A 16,762-nucleotide genomic window follows, 5' to 3' on the forward strand; every position below is an offset into this window, starting at 1 on the left:
TATTTTTCAAAAAGTAATAAGAAAATATACTCACTCCAATATAGTCTGTAGATCAATGCCCATGCATATCTTTCAAGTACCCTGTAGTTTGGTACTCTGACAACAAACCAGGTGTATGGGACGCTGGCTATTCTTTCGACACCGAGCATGTATACTTTTCCGATGGCCACAACAAATACTTTGACATCCTTTCGTTTCAAATAGTCAGCTTGTCTTGTGGTCCATAGAAGATTCTTTGATCTGCCGTTTGTAATGATGATAGCAACGTTGACTACATGGCGCCTGGCTCCACGTATTAGAGTGAATGAGTATTTTCTGAGATATGCCAATGCACGATTGGTGTAATCTTGTCCTCTGATATATGGAATTCTATCAATGGCTCGTAGTACTTCATGAAGATTCTTGTAGGTTTTCAAGTTGAAGTCATTTCTTACCGAAGTGCTATAGGTGAGAGCACCAACTCTCACATGCCTTGGTGCAATACGGAAATACCTGACAACGTTCTTTACAAAGTGTTTCACTCTTCTGAAGTTTTTCAATCCAAGATAAGTGGATGTGTCAATCACAAACATGATGTCCAGTCGTGCTGTGTCATAACCTATGAGGAGAATAGAAGAAAATAGCGTTGAAGAATTGCAGAAATTATAAAAGTTGACAAAATAAATCGATTGAAAATAAATTCCACGTACAGAAGGAATAAGTGATAATGAAAATTAGAAAATTAATCCAAAATTGCTGCTCACCTCGAAGTCTAATTTCTTTATGAACTGTAAATTGAAAGGAAAGAGGAATAAGAAATACTATCAAATAAGAAGTAAGAAAGTTAATCTAAACATATGAAAGTTCTTAAATTGGTAATAGAATTGTCACTTTAAAATTATTTGGTACTAGTATGCCGCCAGGTGTTGCCCGGTCGCAAAATACGCTTAAATATTATATTTTCATTCATGTAGATTTTGTATTGAAAATTATGGTACTTATGTATTTTTTGTACCGCTTTTAAAAAATTTTTTTTTTTACAAGGAGGTCACCACTTATCAAGGCCCGGAAGCGACTCAGGGATAAGGGTTATTGCATGTACAGTATGTTGTACGTTAGTGTTGAGATTTCATAAAGTATCTACTTAAGGGGGCGGTTCATCAGTAATTTGTTTCCGTTGGATTTGAAGACATCCAAGTTGTAGTCAGGTGGAAAACAGGCAGACGGAACAGAGTTCCACTGGCGTGCTGTTCTAAGAAAGAAGCTTTGTTCATGGAATCTACGTTTTGATTTAGGCACAAATAGAGAGTCGGGAAAATTTTTGACAGTGGCTTCAGCTAGACGGGTGTTTTTCATAAAAGATTGGTGAGGGGAGCCCAAAGATTGGAGTTCAGACGAGCACTTGCCATGGAAATAACGGTAAAACAAAGACAGGCTCGCAACGTCTCTTCTGTGGGAGAGAGGTTGTAGGGAAGAGATAAGGGCATCCCCCACTAAGCCACGAAGTCTATTTTGTACTCTGTCAAGGCAGGATAGACTATTTTTAGCAGGTCCTGCCCAGATATGGCAGCAATATTCCATCCTTGGACGTGCTTGGCTTTTATATAGATAGAGAATTGCATCAGTAGTGAGATATGTTCTGGAGCGGTAGAAGGAACCCACCATCTTTCCAGCGACCCTGGCAACAGACTTGATGTACGTGTTCCATTTCATATCAGGAGTAAAGGTCAAGCCCAGAAGCTTGTCAAAACATTGAGCTTCTCCTAGGCGAGAGCCATCCATTACAATTGATGCCAGATGGGGATCAGAGCATTGATGGTGTAAAGATAGGAGCTTGGTTTTAGATGCATTAAAGGTAACCAGCCACGTCTTCCCCCACTGAACTACATGCTCGAGATCAGAGGAGAGAGAATTAGAGAGAACTTTGTCATTTACAGCCTTTGATGTGTTGCCGTAGATGGTCGTGTCATCAGCATAGATGTCAACGAATGATTTAAGTATGTGTTTAGGGAGATCATTGATGTAGATCAGGAAGAGAGTTGGGCCCAGGATTGACTCCTGAGGGACTCCAGCATTAATACTGCAGGCCTCTGATTTTTGTCCATCGACCACTACTCTTATGAGCCTATTAGAGAGAAAAGATTTAATGATTGAGAAAACATTTCCAGTTATACTGTAGCTGGAAATCTTGTGAAGTAGGCCTTTATGCCATACCTTATCGAAGGCCTTTGATATGTCAAGAGTAATTGCCCTAGAAAGGTAGCCTTTGTCAAGAGATTCGCTAATCCTATGAGATATAACCGTTAGCACATCTGCGGTAGATCTTGCAGAATGAAAACCATATTGCGTGTCACTAAAGAGGTTATTTCTGCTGAGGTGGTTTACTATTTCTCTATTTAGTATGGATTCCAGCAACTTACTCATGACACACAGGAGACTTATAGGTCTGTACTGAGAGGGAGAGGACTTATCACCTGAATTCTTAAATACAGGGCATACTGATGAGTTTTTCCAGGGTGTTGGAAAGCACTTCTCCTTAAGGCAACGCTTAAACAGTTTTGTAAGTATGGGAGCAAGTTCAGGTTGAAGCTTTTTTAACACTATAATTGGGATGCCATCAGGTCCAGTTGCTTTACTGGAATCAAGGTTCTTGATTAGCTTGGTGACCTCACACACAGATATTTGTATATTACCTAGCGTGTTTTGTGTTATAGGAGGAAATATGGGGAGTAGATGGCCTTCGTCACATAGGGTAGAATTAGCTGCAAAGTTCTTTGCAAATAGTTTGGCCTTGCCTGATGCTGACGAGATGACCTCTGGTCCATTTATAATAGTTGGGATAGAACGCACACTTCTGTTCAGGATCCTATTTGTTATTTGCCAAAACTGGTGGGAACCAAGCCGCTAATCAGCTATTTTGGATTTAACAGACTGAGCATTTTTATTACTCTTTTACAGTGGTTGCTGGCGTTCCTGAAAGCAGCTTTAGTATCAGTGCATCTATTATGTTGGTAGTTATGGAAAAAGTGATTTCTGTGCACAATGGCAGCAGCACATTCTGGGGAGAACCATTGCTGGCTGTTAGGTTTTTGCTGGAATTTTTTAGATGGTATGAATCGGTCTATGCCTACAATTAACCATTCGGTTAGGTCTGATACTATAGTGGCCACATCCTTTTTAAACATGGAATGCAGCGGTAGATCAGATATGAATGTACGGAAGCTATCCCAGTCAGCCATAGAGTATCGGTATACAGTACGGTGGAGGGGTACGTCTGAGGACTTATTACATTTCATTTTTATCTTAACTGATACAGCGGAATGGTCGTAGGATCCTAGAAGAGAAAGAACAGTGCATGAACATAGCTCAGGCGAGGTTGAGAGAAAAAGGTCTAGAAGGCTTGCAAACTGACCAGTAGTATCTGGCACTCGGGTGGGCTTGCGAACAATCTGAGTGAGGTCATAGGCAATGGCAAAATCATGACAGAACCTCCCCTTGTCATCTGTCTTATTTGAGTGGGTCAGCCATTTCACGTTATGGACATTGAAGTCACCAAAAATGTGAATGTTAGCCGAGGGATGTGAAGACAGGATGTGGTCAATTTTCTCAGGTATACTCTAAAAGATAGTAACTCCGCTGTTGTGGGGGCGATAGAGGGCAAATACAAATGCAGTGGTGTAAGCTAGTGCCACCTGGAAGCACATATAAGGTAAATTAGGGTCTTCTCTGGAGATATCCCTGGCACACGGGAAGCCATCTTTAATGTAGGCACATATTCCATGCCCATGGCGATCTTGGGGTCAGATTTCGATGTTAAGTTAGAGTATCCATTAATTTTAATAACGTTATTATTTCGAAAGCCATTCTGAATATGGGAAGAGGAGGGTGTTTTGTAACTATTCTGTGCTTCCACTTAACAAGTTAATAAAAAAAAAAGATTTTGTGAAACTTGAATTTAACCTGAAAAAACTATTTAAAAATAGTGCGGTCTCAAAAATACATAAGCACCAAAATTATTTGGCACTCCATTTCAAAATCGATATTTTAAATTGATTATTGATGTTAACATAATCAATTATTGTTAATGAAAGTTAAAATGATTCACTTTTATTTTGGTAAGGTAGATATTAAAACAAAATATTGCATACCTTTTCCTCTATACCTTTTGTACGTCATTTCATTTCCTGTAAGTAAAATTTTCAAAATAATAATTGTTTGCATTCGTTAAAATGATAATTATAAAAATCTGTTTAATAAAATGTGACATGAAAAATAACAATCCATGATTATTGTACATAGATAACAAGATGGCGGTAGTTAAAGAGGCAAAGTGTTCACTGTCGATGATGGAGGTTAACATCAAATCCATCGTAATTGTTTGAATGTACGGCAGTGCAAAAGTTCAGATTACACAAAGACAAAGGATTAGAGAATTTGATGCTTCATGAGCAACGTGTTAAACATTCTTGATTGACAGGTTCAAACCCAAGCACACTATGAATAGCAAACTATTTTCTGTGCATGGAAAGTTGTTGTAGGTCAATTAGCCAGCTCAACATAGGGGCTTTCTTTCGGGCCCCCAAAGTCACCAGAATCTAGACCATCATTGTTTGTTAAGGTATGACCGGTTTTTAGTCCTGTGCAGTTTTATGAGGTCCACCCTCCTGTACCTTTGCCTCCTATCTTTCGGGTGAGAAGATTATTGCTTACTGTCTACGGCGGCCTGACCGGGGAATGTCGACTGGGGCTGCTCAGGTAATTTTTAATAGGCCAGAGTGTTCTTGTTTCAGGAGTGCTGGCTGGATTCTCCCCCACCTTCCTCACATCTTCCTTTGGTGGAAAGGAAATGAATATCAGCTCAGTATAATGACTCTCTGGTGAATATCTTGAATATATTTCGCTGATAGAAGTACAACTAGATATCAACTTATCTAGGTATTAGGTGCACAAGAAAGTTATTGCCGGATTTTTTATTTTAATTTGGATTTCAAATGATCTGTTTTCAAATAAGTTTTCGTTATAACACCTTTACTTTATATGTCATCATAAAGAGCGTGTTTCACTCCATCTAATCGTTTAAATTACAATCTTTTAAAAAGCAATTATGTCTTCTTTTCAAGACGTTTAATACAAGATAGAAAGAAAGCAAATTCGCACAATTTTCTTATTTCAATTCAAGTCAGTTGCTGAAACAACTCGTAATATCAACGAAGCATTTGGCCCAGGAACCAATACTGAACGCACAGCACAATGGTGGTTTAAGAAATTTTGTGGCGGTGACGAGAGTCTTGAAGACGATGATCATAGGTGTCAGCCATCCAACACCTCACATTAAAAGTCGGCCTTGTGCCTAATTTGCTCGGTGGGGGAACAAATAAATACCCTGTTGTTCTTGGCCTTCAGGCCGGGATCAAAGTGTAGTATCTGTCCGGCAGATACTTACAATCAAAGACCATATGTGGGGGTAACCCCACATATAAGACCTTGGTCAATGTAGGGGCCACCCTCCATACCAATTGTCACTATCCAGCTCCCCTACTCCCCGGGGATTTGGTTCCCATTTCCCCTTCACTCCTCACATTAAAAATCGGCCTTGTGCCTAATTTGCTCGGTGGGAGAGCAAATAAATACCCTGTTGTTCTTGGCCTTCAGGCCGGGATCAAAGTGTAGTATCTGTCCGGCAGGTACTACAATCAAAGACCATATGTGGGGGTAACCTCACATATAAGTTATTGGTCAATGTAGGGGCAACCCTTTATACCAACTCCCCTACTCACCGGGGAGTTGGTCCCCATTTCCTCTTCACTCTTCACATTAAAAATCGGCTTTGTGCCTAATTTGCTCGGTGGGGAAGCAAATAAATACCTTGTTGACAGAAAGAAGAAAAACGAACAGGTTTCACTAAACGCGCGCCAATTAAAATAAAGCTAAGACTTTAATCGTACATCCTGCGTTTGCTATCCATTTTTCACTGATTGTTAATATATCAGCCACAGATACGTTCGACTGGGGACCGCTTGTCAGTTTCATACTTCCATGAAAATTCCTCCTTTGTAGGAAGGCAGTTAAACCCACATTATGGTTAGTGCCACAGTTTCATTTTTTCTTCATTTCACAGCTGTAGGTTCAGTGTCGCAAGAGTAGCACCAACAACACTTTCAATCTCTTGCATACCTTTTTGAGACAACTGAAACTGGCAAGGTCGCCAATTTGCGATCTACAATGGTCACTATTCACTTAAATTTAGTTGGCAATAAGCCTCTCCGGGTAACAGTCCTCTTTGCATTCATCCAGTGGAAGTCTGGTTAGTGCTTCCAGTGAAGACTAATAGTTGCTGTCAATGAAAAATCAATGTTAAACGGCTGATTGATAGAGTAACGTCAACTAATGGAGGATCTTATTACGAATGCAGATAAAAATTACAAGGAATTTTTTTATGCAAATAAATTAACTTACTCATATATTCCAAACGTTCTTTGTAGCCTGTAAAGAAAATGAAATGTAAAATAATGAGATATGAAGATTGAATATCTACATGTACGGGTTTTGTTTCGTGTTAAAACATGCAATAACAACTCCATACAAAATTTAACAAAAAAATAAATAAATAAAAAAACAAGACCGACAAGAAACAATTAACGTTTCAGATAGCTTTTATGCACAGTAAAGTTTGGTCAAAATTTTAGTATTCAAACGTTCGGTTTTATGCTTGGAAGGAAAGAGAAACGGAAACGATTGAAAGGCGACTATTTTTAAAATTATTAATTCGTTTTGCCGGTTTAATCTTTAGCAAGAGGAATGTATTTGTGTTGTATTGGCTTTAACTTCAAAAGTGGATTTTTTTTTCTCGCTTAACGTTGTGTCTGTCTCTTATTTTCTCTTGGTCTCTTTTCTTTCTTGTCTCACCCCGTTCACAAAACCTCGGCTATTTATCTCTCCTAACCGGCTCCTACAACACGCGACTGTTCATACCTTATTTTAAGTGCGCACACTTCCCATTGCCCAGATTCGTTTTTACTATTTTTCTTTTTCTAACCGGAAGGGTGTGTGGAGTCAATGCGCAGAGACGCTTTTGTACACCTTGTATATAACAACCGACAAGTCACATCTCTTTTTAATAACAATAGAATACATTTGTATTTAATTAAAAATATGCAAAGTGTTGCAATCTTACTAGTTTTTTGTTTTCCTTAAAGTCATTTGTAAAGGATTAAAAATTTATATAAAAGCATATAAAGTATATACTTTTTTTTTTATTACATTTTCACCCCAAACAAGGCACATTGCCACTTTATTGTAGGGGGCTTCTATCGGAGACATAAGCATCAGGGGTACTGTGTAGGAAGTTGGGCAGCAAGATGTCGGTTCACGTTGCAGTTGAACTTCTGCATGTCAGTGCACTCGGAGAAGCAGGGACCCGGAAGGGAATTCCAAAGTCTAGCTGTTTTGGGGAAGAAACTACTGGAGTAGAAGGCTCTCTTGCATCTAGGGATCTCTACTGTGAAGGGGTGGGATTTAGCTGCTTGTCGGGTTTGTCAGGGGTATTTACGTCGTGGGGTCACAAGTGCTTGCAGTTCGTCAGAGCATTCTCCGTTAAAGTACTTGTAGAACAGGCAGAGGGATGCAACATTTCGTCGATGGGACAGAGGCTGAAGTTTAGCTGACAGTTCAGAACCTATCAGATTGGCGACTCTCTTTTGAACCTTCTCTATTGTTATAAATTTGGTTTTATTAGCGTATTTTCCATTGAAGAAATTTCAGAAGTAGTCTCTCATTTTTATGTTTTTTTTTTTCATTTTGTTTAGTGTCTTATTCAATTATAATTCATAAATCATCATTAATTTACTGTCTGTTTTATGTCCATCAATAAAGATAAGATATTCAGGAAGTAAATAAATGATTTATTTTATTATTAAAATTTTTAAAAATAAAAGATTACATACCTTTTACGTTCCATTTTCTGTCAATGCCTGTAAAAACAAAATCAAATGAATTTTTTTATTTACCAAAAATAATTTTTCAAAAAATAATTTTCCAAAAATAATTTTTTAAGAAATAATTTTTCAAAAAATCATTTTTCAAAAAATAATTTTTCAACAAATAATTTTCAAAAAATATAACATAAATGTTTTTAATAACTTCACATAATTTTACATATTGTGATACATCAAATTAATTGTCCAATTCTATAATTTTAGCAAAATTATCTGAGTAGATTAAAAACAGCAATATTTTCCAGAATTTAAAGAATAAACCGGGTAAATTCAGAAATATGGGTAAACGAATCAGTTCACAAGGATGCTTTTGAATCTATCTGAACATCGAAAATATTGAATAATTTTAGACATGTTATATACAAGGTTCAAATATATTTTCCTTTGATCTAAAGCTTTAACAACGCAGTGATTATATCATATAGAGCTTGATTAATAGGAGTTAGTCGTTTTAAGAATTGATCTCTCTATAATATATGGTTTTTGTCTATGTTCAAGGGCCAAAATATGCTTAGACAAGAACGTATCATTAGCATAGCACTGCCAAGTAGATTATAATGTATCGAAATGTTTAATATTTATTACAAGTGTATTTACATCCTTATTATTATTATTATTATTATTATTAGTAGTAGTAGTAGTAGTAGTAGTAGTAGTATTATGTTCATTAACTTCATAGGTTGTGATGCTTTACACCAGTTTTTTTTTTCACTCATAAGCGGGTTTTATACTAACGCTAGTGAGCATAGAAAAGATGGAAAGCAATTGGCGTAGGATGTTTGCTGTGCCAAGCAGAACTGACGTCTGGAGTGTAGTGATAGTGATTCTCAAGGAGTTCAACCGTTTCTCAAGATCATCTGGAAATGAGCCAAGCACACCTATGATGATTGGCACAATGGAAGTTTTCGTATTCCACAACCTAACAATCTCCATCCTCAGTTTCTGATAGTTCCGTAGTTTCTCATTTTTCTTGCCTGTTAATTTGATGTCGTTTGGTCAAGTCGCATCAATAATTTGGCATTCATTTGTCTTTTTTTTTCACAACTACAATATCCGGTTTTCTATGAGTTATTTCTCGGTCACACTGAATCATGAATTCCCAGAGAATTTTAACGTCCTCATTTTCCACTACCACTTCTGGGTGATGATGGAACCACTTGTCTGTCACTTGGATTCCAAAATTTTGGCACAAACTCCAATGTAGATTTGCACATACTTTGTCATGGTGATGTTTGTACTTTTTTTTTTTAGCAAGTGTAGAACACGCACTAACAATATGTGACATTGTTTCAAAAGTTACACAGCTTGCACTTATCAGAACACTCCTTCTCGAAGAGGTTTCTATTTATAGCATTTGTATTTAGTGCTGGTCGTGAGCAGCAAATATAAAATTTTATCTCTTATTTTTCAAGTTACCTTTAGACAGAAAATTCTACATGTCCTGACATTTTAGTGCCTTAGTATTTCGCTCAAACTGACCATGAAGTTTCATTTTTACCAACCCAATCAACTTTTCTGCTTCGATTTTTTTCTTGTACTTCTGCTTATCTTCTAGTGATTCTTTATCTAGCTCATCCTCTTTCGCTACTGCTGCACTAAGTAGGACTTCACGACTCTTAGCCAAGTAGCAGTGCACCCTTGTAAGCTCTCCCCAGGCATTCTTCAATTCCAATCATCCCTCTTTCTCCTTTCTTCCTTGTGACGTACAGTCTGGCCACATTAGAATTTGGGTGAAGTACTCCATACTTGACTAACAATTTCTGTGGGTCTCTATCTAGCTTTTTCATTTCTTCCTGTGTCTATCCTACAAAAGCTGCGCTGTACCGAATTACAGTAACAACCCATGAATCGATGGCTGTGAACAAGTTCTTACCATTCAGTCGAGATTTCAGGAGCAGTTTGAGTTTCTTCATATACACTTCTTTCGTCTTCTGTTTTATTTCATTGCAAACCATCGTTTCAAGTTAAAGCATCCCCAGGTAATTGTAGTCTTCTGCATCAGGATCTCCTAATCTTTTACCATTCGGCAAAATGATGCCTTTCATGGCTGCTCTTTTCCCTCTTTTAAGACTAACTACTGCACATTTGGAAATTCCAAACTCCATATTTATGTCTTCACTCCACTGCTGTTCAGTTTGAACCAAAGAGCCAATTTCCTTTTTTGTTTTGCCAAACAATTTCAGATCGTCTATAAATAACATGTGGCTGATCTTCAGTCTGTTTTCCTTCAGTTGGTAACACACCTTTGTCTCTATAGGTACATGTGTGAATGGTATGAGTGCTATTATGAACAGAAGTGGCAAAAAGGAATCTCTTTGAAAGATACCGTGTCTGATGTTGACTGTCCCAGATAGTTTCTCACCGTAAAAAGAAACAAACTTTTTCCTATGAACTCGATTATATTTTCAGCCACCCTTACCATTTTCAACGTCCTAAATACGTACGAATGCAGTGCGAAATGTTTGATATTTATTGCTGGAGAACCAATATAGGTAAATGTATTTACATCCCCTATTATTATCATCATTATTATTATTATTATTATTATTATTATTATTATTATTATTATTGTTGCTATTATTATTATTATTATTGTTATTGTTATTGTTGTTATTGTTATTGTTATTGTTATTATTAGTATTATTATTATTACTATTATTGTTATTGTTATTATTATTATTATTATTACTATTATTATTATTATTATTATTATTAGTAGTAGTAGTAGTAGTAGTGGTGTTTGTTATTCACTAGGTCCTCACACAGATCATCATCAGCGATTGTTCACTGAAAACTGGTGGTGTTCCCTGGAGTCTGGATGACAACAAGCCTCTCTAGATTTCCAGTACCCACCACCTCTTTTGATAATTTGATGAATTTTTGCTATCGCAACTGTCATTTGCCTTTGACTTGTCATTCAAATTTAAGTGGCATCCTTCTTAACCTTTCTCGACTATTTTGGGGAGGGGTAGTCAATTTAAAATGATACAGTTTTCAATTTTCTTGGTTGTATAGTTTTGTTTTACTTCTGTTACATTTTCTATATGGCCAGTTAGCGTTTATCACTCATGTAGATTAGTTTCCGCACTCGCGGGTTTTTTCCTACAATTATTCAAGTATCATGTTGCCTTTCTTCAAGTATCATATTCCTTTCAGTTCTCTGGTAAGTTCTGCATATTTGCTGGGTTTTTTCTTGCGGTCTGCTGGAACGGCAAAGTCTATAATTCGACATATTCTTTCCTTCTTGTTAATTATTATGATGTCTGGTTTTCTAGCTTTGAGAAGTTTATCTGTTTGTACCTTCATGTCCCAAAGGTTTCCGTCGTCGTCTATACATCATCATCATCATCATCATCATCATCATCATCATCATCATCATCATCATCATCATCATCATTATTATTTATAACACACCTGTACACCACATTGTTGCAATTTTTATTTAGAGGGAAAATATGTTTAATCTTAAATTACAAATATTAGATGCATCATTTTATTTGCTTGGAATTACTTAATCTTGTAATTCGATGTAATTATGTTTTGACCTAACTTGGCAGCTGTAGAATAAGATATTCATATTTAATTATAACCTTACCGGGGAACTTGGAAGTTACTTTAGATTTGTTTATAGAATTCTCTTATAATATTTACTTGAACACCAAGCGAAAAAAGAAGGGTTAAACCAAGTGATATTTCTCCTTATTCTTCATCTTTCTACTATTTATTCATTAGTTGTCTTAAATATGTTTCTTGTTTGGGTTATTATGTTTTAGTTTTAGAATCAGTATAAATGTTTGACTAGATTAGAGTTAGGAGTAGGTTATGGTTAAGGAAGTAGATTTGAGTTAGGGGTTAGAATTAGGTTAATTAAAAGGGAATATGTTAAGGCTAAGGTTAGAGTTAGATTAATGAAAAGAGAGATTAGGTTATAGTTAGGTTAGGGTAAGGTTAATGAAAAGTTTTCACTTTGGTATATATCGTCTGCAATAAAACAAATGGCGACCATTGAAATTATTAGGGAAAACATTGGATAATAAAAGATCTTAATATCATAAAATTACTTGTCGGCAACAATTTTAAATGTGATATTTGTCCAGAACAGATATAAATACCACAAAAATCAACTTTTAAAAGTTAAGTCAACGGCACTTTGATCAATCTTTCTCAGGCTTATTTATATTTATATTTAAATTCAATTTAATCTTTATATAATGACTTTAAGAGAGTATCATTTTGACAATCGAAGATGTGTCTATTAGTCGATAATTGAAAAATTATGTTGGAGATGTTTGAGAATAAATCTAATGATGGAATTAGGGTGTTTAGATTTATTGTATATATAAGTAAAAGTTTCTTTTTGGGTCAGGATTGGTTATTCATATTATTTGGATTCTTCGGATTACTGTTCCCATCTTGAGTGTTATTTTCATTACGTTTCAGTCGATGTAACCTCTGGCCTTCTCCATGTGTATTCTGTCGAACTCAGGAATGTTTCTGTTTGACTCAAGAATTTTTATGCAATTTCAAATGGAATCCCTTATTTACTTCACGGGGGGGGGGGGGGTTTCATGCTTTCGTACCGTCAGTCATAACTGGATAGAGGTCCTAAGTAATTTACAATTGCATTTTTCGGTTGCCAATACTGAGGATTGGATCTTCAAGTTTCAGGAGAAAGTCACTTTTACAATTGATTTTCCCAAGTACTCGAACCACTGTGCCATGGTTGAAGCTTGAAAAAGGTCGGGGGTTACATCGACCGAAACGTTGAGAAAATAACCATCAAGATGAGAATAGTAGTTCGAAGAATTCAAATAATACAAAGCAATAGAGTTGATTTATTTGTGGATAGCTTCACGTGAGAATTTTCAAAGTAAATTGTAAATAAACTATTTTAAATGAATTACGTACATTTATTTATACTTTAATTATATATATTTACTAGCATGGGTGCCCGGCGTTGCTCAGGAGTTTGGAGGAAAAAAAAGTGACGTCTTTGTTGTTACTACCACCGTCAAACAGGAAGTGACGTAGGTTTTAATTAAGGCTAGACAATCGAAAAAAGAGGATGACTTAGAAAATATTGGCGCAAAACGCGATCCCCCCTGTAGAAAAGTGCCCAGTTAAAGGTGAAGATATTAATGTTTTTAGCCAATTTTTCGATATTTGTCGTCTGAAAGGTCGAACTTCAAAACGAGACTGATTTTGTACAAATCTGTCGCCTCTGTCGAAAGTTTTAGGCAGACATGCAAACATACATACATAGATTTATATATTGGTAGTTCAAATTTTCGACCCAAACCGATTAAAAAGCTTGCCCTATCTCTGAATACACTTTATCTAAAATTTCAAATGTTTAAACCAGAAATTGTGTGAGTAATTTGGTAGAGACCAAAGCAGTCAAATTTTTTAAAACTTTGATCCCTATTATGACCCTTAACATTTATTGTTTTGTTCTACCTTAATCAACAGACATGATGTAAAAGTTCATAAAAATGAAAAATTCAACTCAGAGAGATTTTTATCTTCAATTCCAAAATCAACAGAGATTTAGACAATTCCTGTAATGATCCGTTACCTGTTGATTTTGCAATGGGAGTTCAGTTCTGTGCAGTTCTAGGCGGTCTCCACCCTCACAGGCTTTGCCTTCTCTCTTTGATAAGGGGGTAGTTTATTGCTAATCGCCTGAGGCGCCCTTACCGGGGAATGCCGATGGGGCTGCCCAGGCACTTCTTGCAGGTCAGAGTGCCCTTTCTCGGGGGGAGCTTACTTCTCAATTCTACTTTCCGACCCTGGTGTTCAAGTTCTTGCAATAGGAAAGAACTAAAAAAAAAAACCCTCTGCAGCACAGACTAATATCACAGTGTAGTATCTGTTCTGATGCAAAACCTAAGTTAATTTGTCCTTAGTTAATTTAGGAGGAACCTTTTTATACTAAGGCAATTTTTATTTTTTGCCCACTTCCAGAGTATCCCTTTTTGGGGAGCTGGTTTTTCCTCCTTACATTAAAAACGACCTTGTGTTTATTTTGCTCTTGTGGAGAAGCAAATGAACGGCAAAAATGTAGCTATTCTTAAAATGTATTTTCAAAATCAATAAAAACGATTTACTTACTCCAATACAGTCTGTACACCAATGTCCATGCATATCTTTCAAGCATTCTGTAGTTGGGTACTCTGATAATAAACCAAAAATGTGGTCGGCTTGATATTTTCTTCAGACCCAATTTGTAAACCTTTCCAACGGCCACCACAAACACTTTGACATGGCTACGCTTCAAGAGGTCAGCTTGTCTTGTGGTCCACCTCAGATTCTTTGATCTGCCGTTTGTGATGATGATGGCAACATTGGCTACGTGGCGTCTGGCTCCATATCGGCGAGTGAATGAGAATCGTCTGAGATAACTTAATGCACGATTGGTGTAATCTTGTCCTCTCGTGTATGGAATCCTGTCAATGGCTCGTAGTACTTTCTGGAGATCCTTGTAGCTGTTCAAGTTAAAATTATCTTTTACCCAAGTGCTGTAAGTGATAGCACCAACTCTCACATGTCTTGGAGAAATACGGAAGTATCGGACCACGGTCTTCACAAAGTTTTTCACCCGTCTGAAGTTCTCCAATCCAACATAAGTCGAAGTGTCGATTACAAACATGATGTCCATTCGTGCTTTGTCATAGCCTATAAAAAAGAAAGTAATATTGCATTTATGATGTTCAGTTTCTTTGCAAAAAATATACTAATATTCAACAAAAAATAGATTTACACCCATTTTTTTTTCACATGTTTTAAAAAAGTCAACAACTATAAAAAAATATTCAAGGAATGCTACTAACCTGGAAGTTTAATTTCTTCTCGCTCTATAAAAATAATAAAAAAAGGATAGCATAAATCGAGACATTTACAAAAAAAAGTGATTTTTTAAAAAATTAAAATAAAAAAAATTATTTCCAAGATAATGTAAAAGTGATATTAAAAAGTTATTGATGAATCAATATTCAAAACTTATGACCGCATAAGCTATTGGAGCTAGATATGTTGGTATTAATGCGATCCAAACTGTCATCAACTAACTTGTGATACCAGTGATAAAATACAACTTTAGCATCGTTGACTAGTCACACTAAAATGAGAAAAATGTTGACATTGCACAGAGGAATGTAGAGAAACCAGTGTCTATTAAGACTGTAATTTGTCCCGAGAAGCAGGAAGATATAGATCTCTCAGAAATTGTGAGTCACTATTGTAAACATTGGCAATATCTGACGAGCTTCCAGGATCCAACCCTTATAACAATAACAAGATCAGTAGAACAATCTTCATCACAAAACTGGCCAAACATTATGGATAAAACTGCCTTAAAAATCAGACAGAAATACGAAACAAGCCTAGCACAGAAATAGCCCAAAATATCTGTAAGAAATACATCAAGATCTTCCATTGCAGAAAACAAAAACGTGCCAAATATTTTCTGGATGAACTATCACAAGAGTATATAGATAAAGAAGGCTATGTAGACTGGCTTAAAAGAAGATCCATCGACCATGGTCAGGAGAGGATGATAATTACTGCTAAGATCAAGGCTTGATGTACAATGCTTATAAGAAGATGCATGGTCTCAGTAATGACAACAAATGCAGATTCTGCCACACAAAAAAAAGCTACCTGACATTCAATTGTAAGCTTCTGCTGAAGGTTGGGGGGGGGCAGGCTACTATGTAATTCGACAATAGAATATGTAAATATCTCCAGTTAATCATCTGTAAAACATTCAATATCCATGTAAGCAGCACGTTCCAGAAAGAACTGTTGAAAATTAATTATACACCATCCATTATAACAATGCAATTTTTACAGTTACATAGTTAGTTAAACCTGACATAGCGATATGAGACAAGAGGTAGAAAGTAGTAACCATAGTGGAAGTCAGCGTCCCTGATAATGTTGACTTAAACAGAGCTGAGAGGGAGAAGATGCAAACTAAACACCAAGGTCTTATGTACACCATGAAAAAAAAAAACTGGAATCTTTGGAAGATTTTTATTATTTCCATAATCGTAAGAGTTACAGGGCCCATGTAAAAGAATTTCAAAAAACTATCTGGCAAATATATCCAGTGAACCAAGTGCAAGAAAGATAAAAAAATTGCACTTAAAGGACGGTTAGAATCTTAAAAAGATCTCTCAGTTGAAATCTCTGAAATAAATAGAATGTCTGGTACCTGGTAGGATGCTTCATCCCTGGTAAAAACCAAAAGGTAAGAAAATTTAAAAGATAGTGAAAAAAGGAACTACTATACATACCTTCTAATCTGTACGTTCTGAATGTCTCTTCATCTCCTACAAGAAAAAATAACAAAGTAATATTTTACAATTAAATTATAGCTCACTTAAATTATGGCTACTAAGCAAAACACAAACTATTGCAAGGTAATAATTATTTAAAATATATTATTATATCTAAATTATTACTGCATATAAAATTTCAATCTATGAATTGTTTGCAAAACATATACAAACTATTACTGCAACATTGCACCCATTTATGCAGAGTTTGTTGCAAGGTCACAAAGACAAGGAAAGAATTAGACTCCTTTTTTCAGTTTATCAACAGACATTTATTTACAGGTACTTTCCAGAATAACGCCTTGTCTATTGCTCAAAAATCCTCTCGCACTTCAATATGCTTAACAAAAGTCTGCTGTGTCGAACATGTGGTACTCCGGTCATATTTAGCGTGCGTCTTTTTCTGTCGCGTTTGGGCCACCTGTGTAACATGCCTATTTCTGTCCTTCT

General features: G+C 36.1%; 1 protein-coding gene across 50 annotated transcripts in view; it reads right to left on the reverse strand.

Moving 5' to 3' along the window:
- LOC145303484 (uncharacterized) overlaps positions 1-16,762 on the reverse strand; it is a 578,993-nt gene that overhangs the window by 328,554 nt on the left and 233,677 nt on the right. For all 50 annotated transcript variants that reach the window (XM_080144904.1, XM_080144905.1, XM_080144871.1 and 47 more), the window contains 8 exons: positions 16,271-16,306; positions 14,804-14,827; positions 14,085-14,648; positions 7,923-7,949; positions 6,436-6,462; positions 4,128-4,163; positions 744-767; positions 35-598 (listed from right to left, as the gene is read on the reverse strand). In XM_080144904.1, coding sequence (XP_080001030.1) covers positions 35-598; positions 744-767; positions 4,128-4,163; positions 6,436-6,462; positions 7,923-7,949; positions 14,085-14,648; positions 14,804-14,827; positions 16,271-16,306 — 1,302 coding nt within the window. The remainder of the gene's footprint in view (positions 1-34; positions 599-743; positions 768-4,127; positions 4,164-6,435; positions 6,463-7,922; positions 7,950-14,084; positions 14,649-14,803; positions 14,828-16,270; positions 16,307-16,762) is intronic.

The sequence above is a fragment of the Euprymna scolopes genome, chromosome 19 (genome assembly GCF_053919585.1).
Source record: "Euprymna scolopes isolate OS-2025 chromosome 19, ASM5391958v1, whole genome shotgun sequence".
Classification (NCBI taxonomy): Eukaryota; Metazoa; Mollusca; class Cephalopoda; order Sepiida; family Sepiolidae; genus Euprymna; species Euprymna scolopes.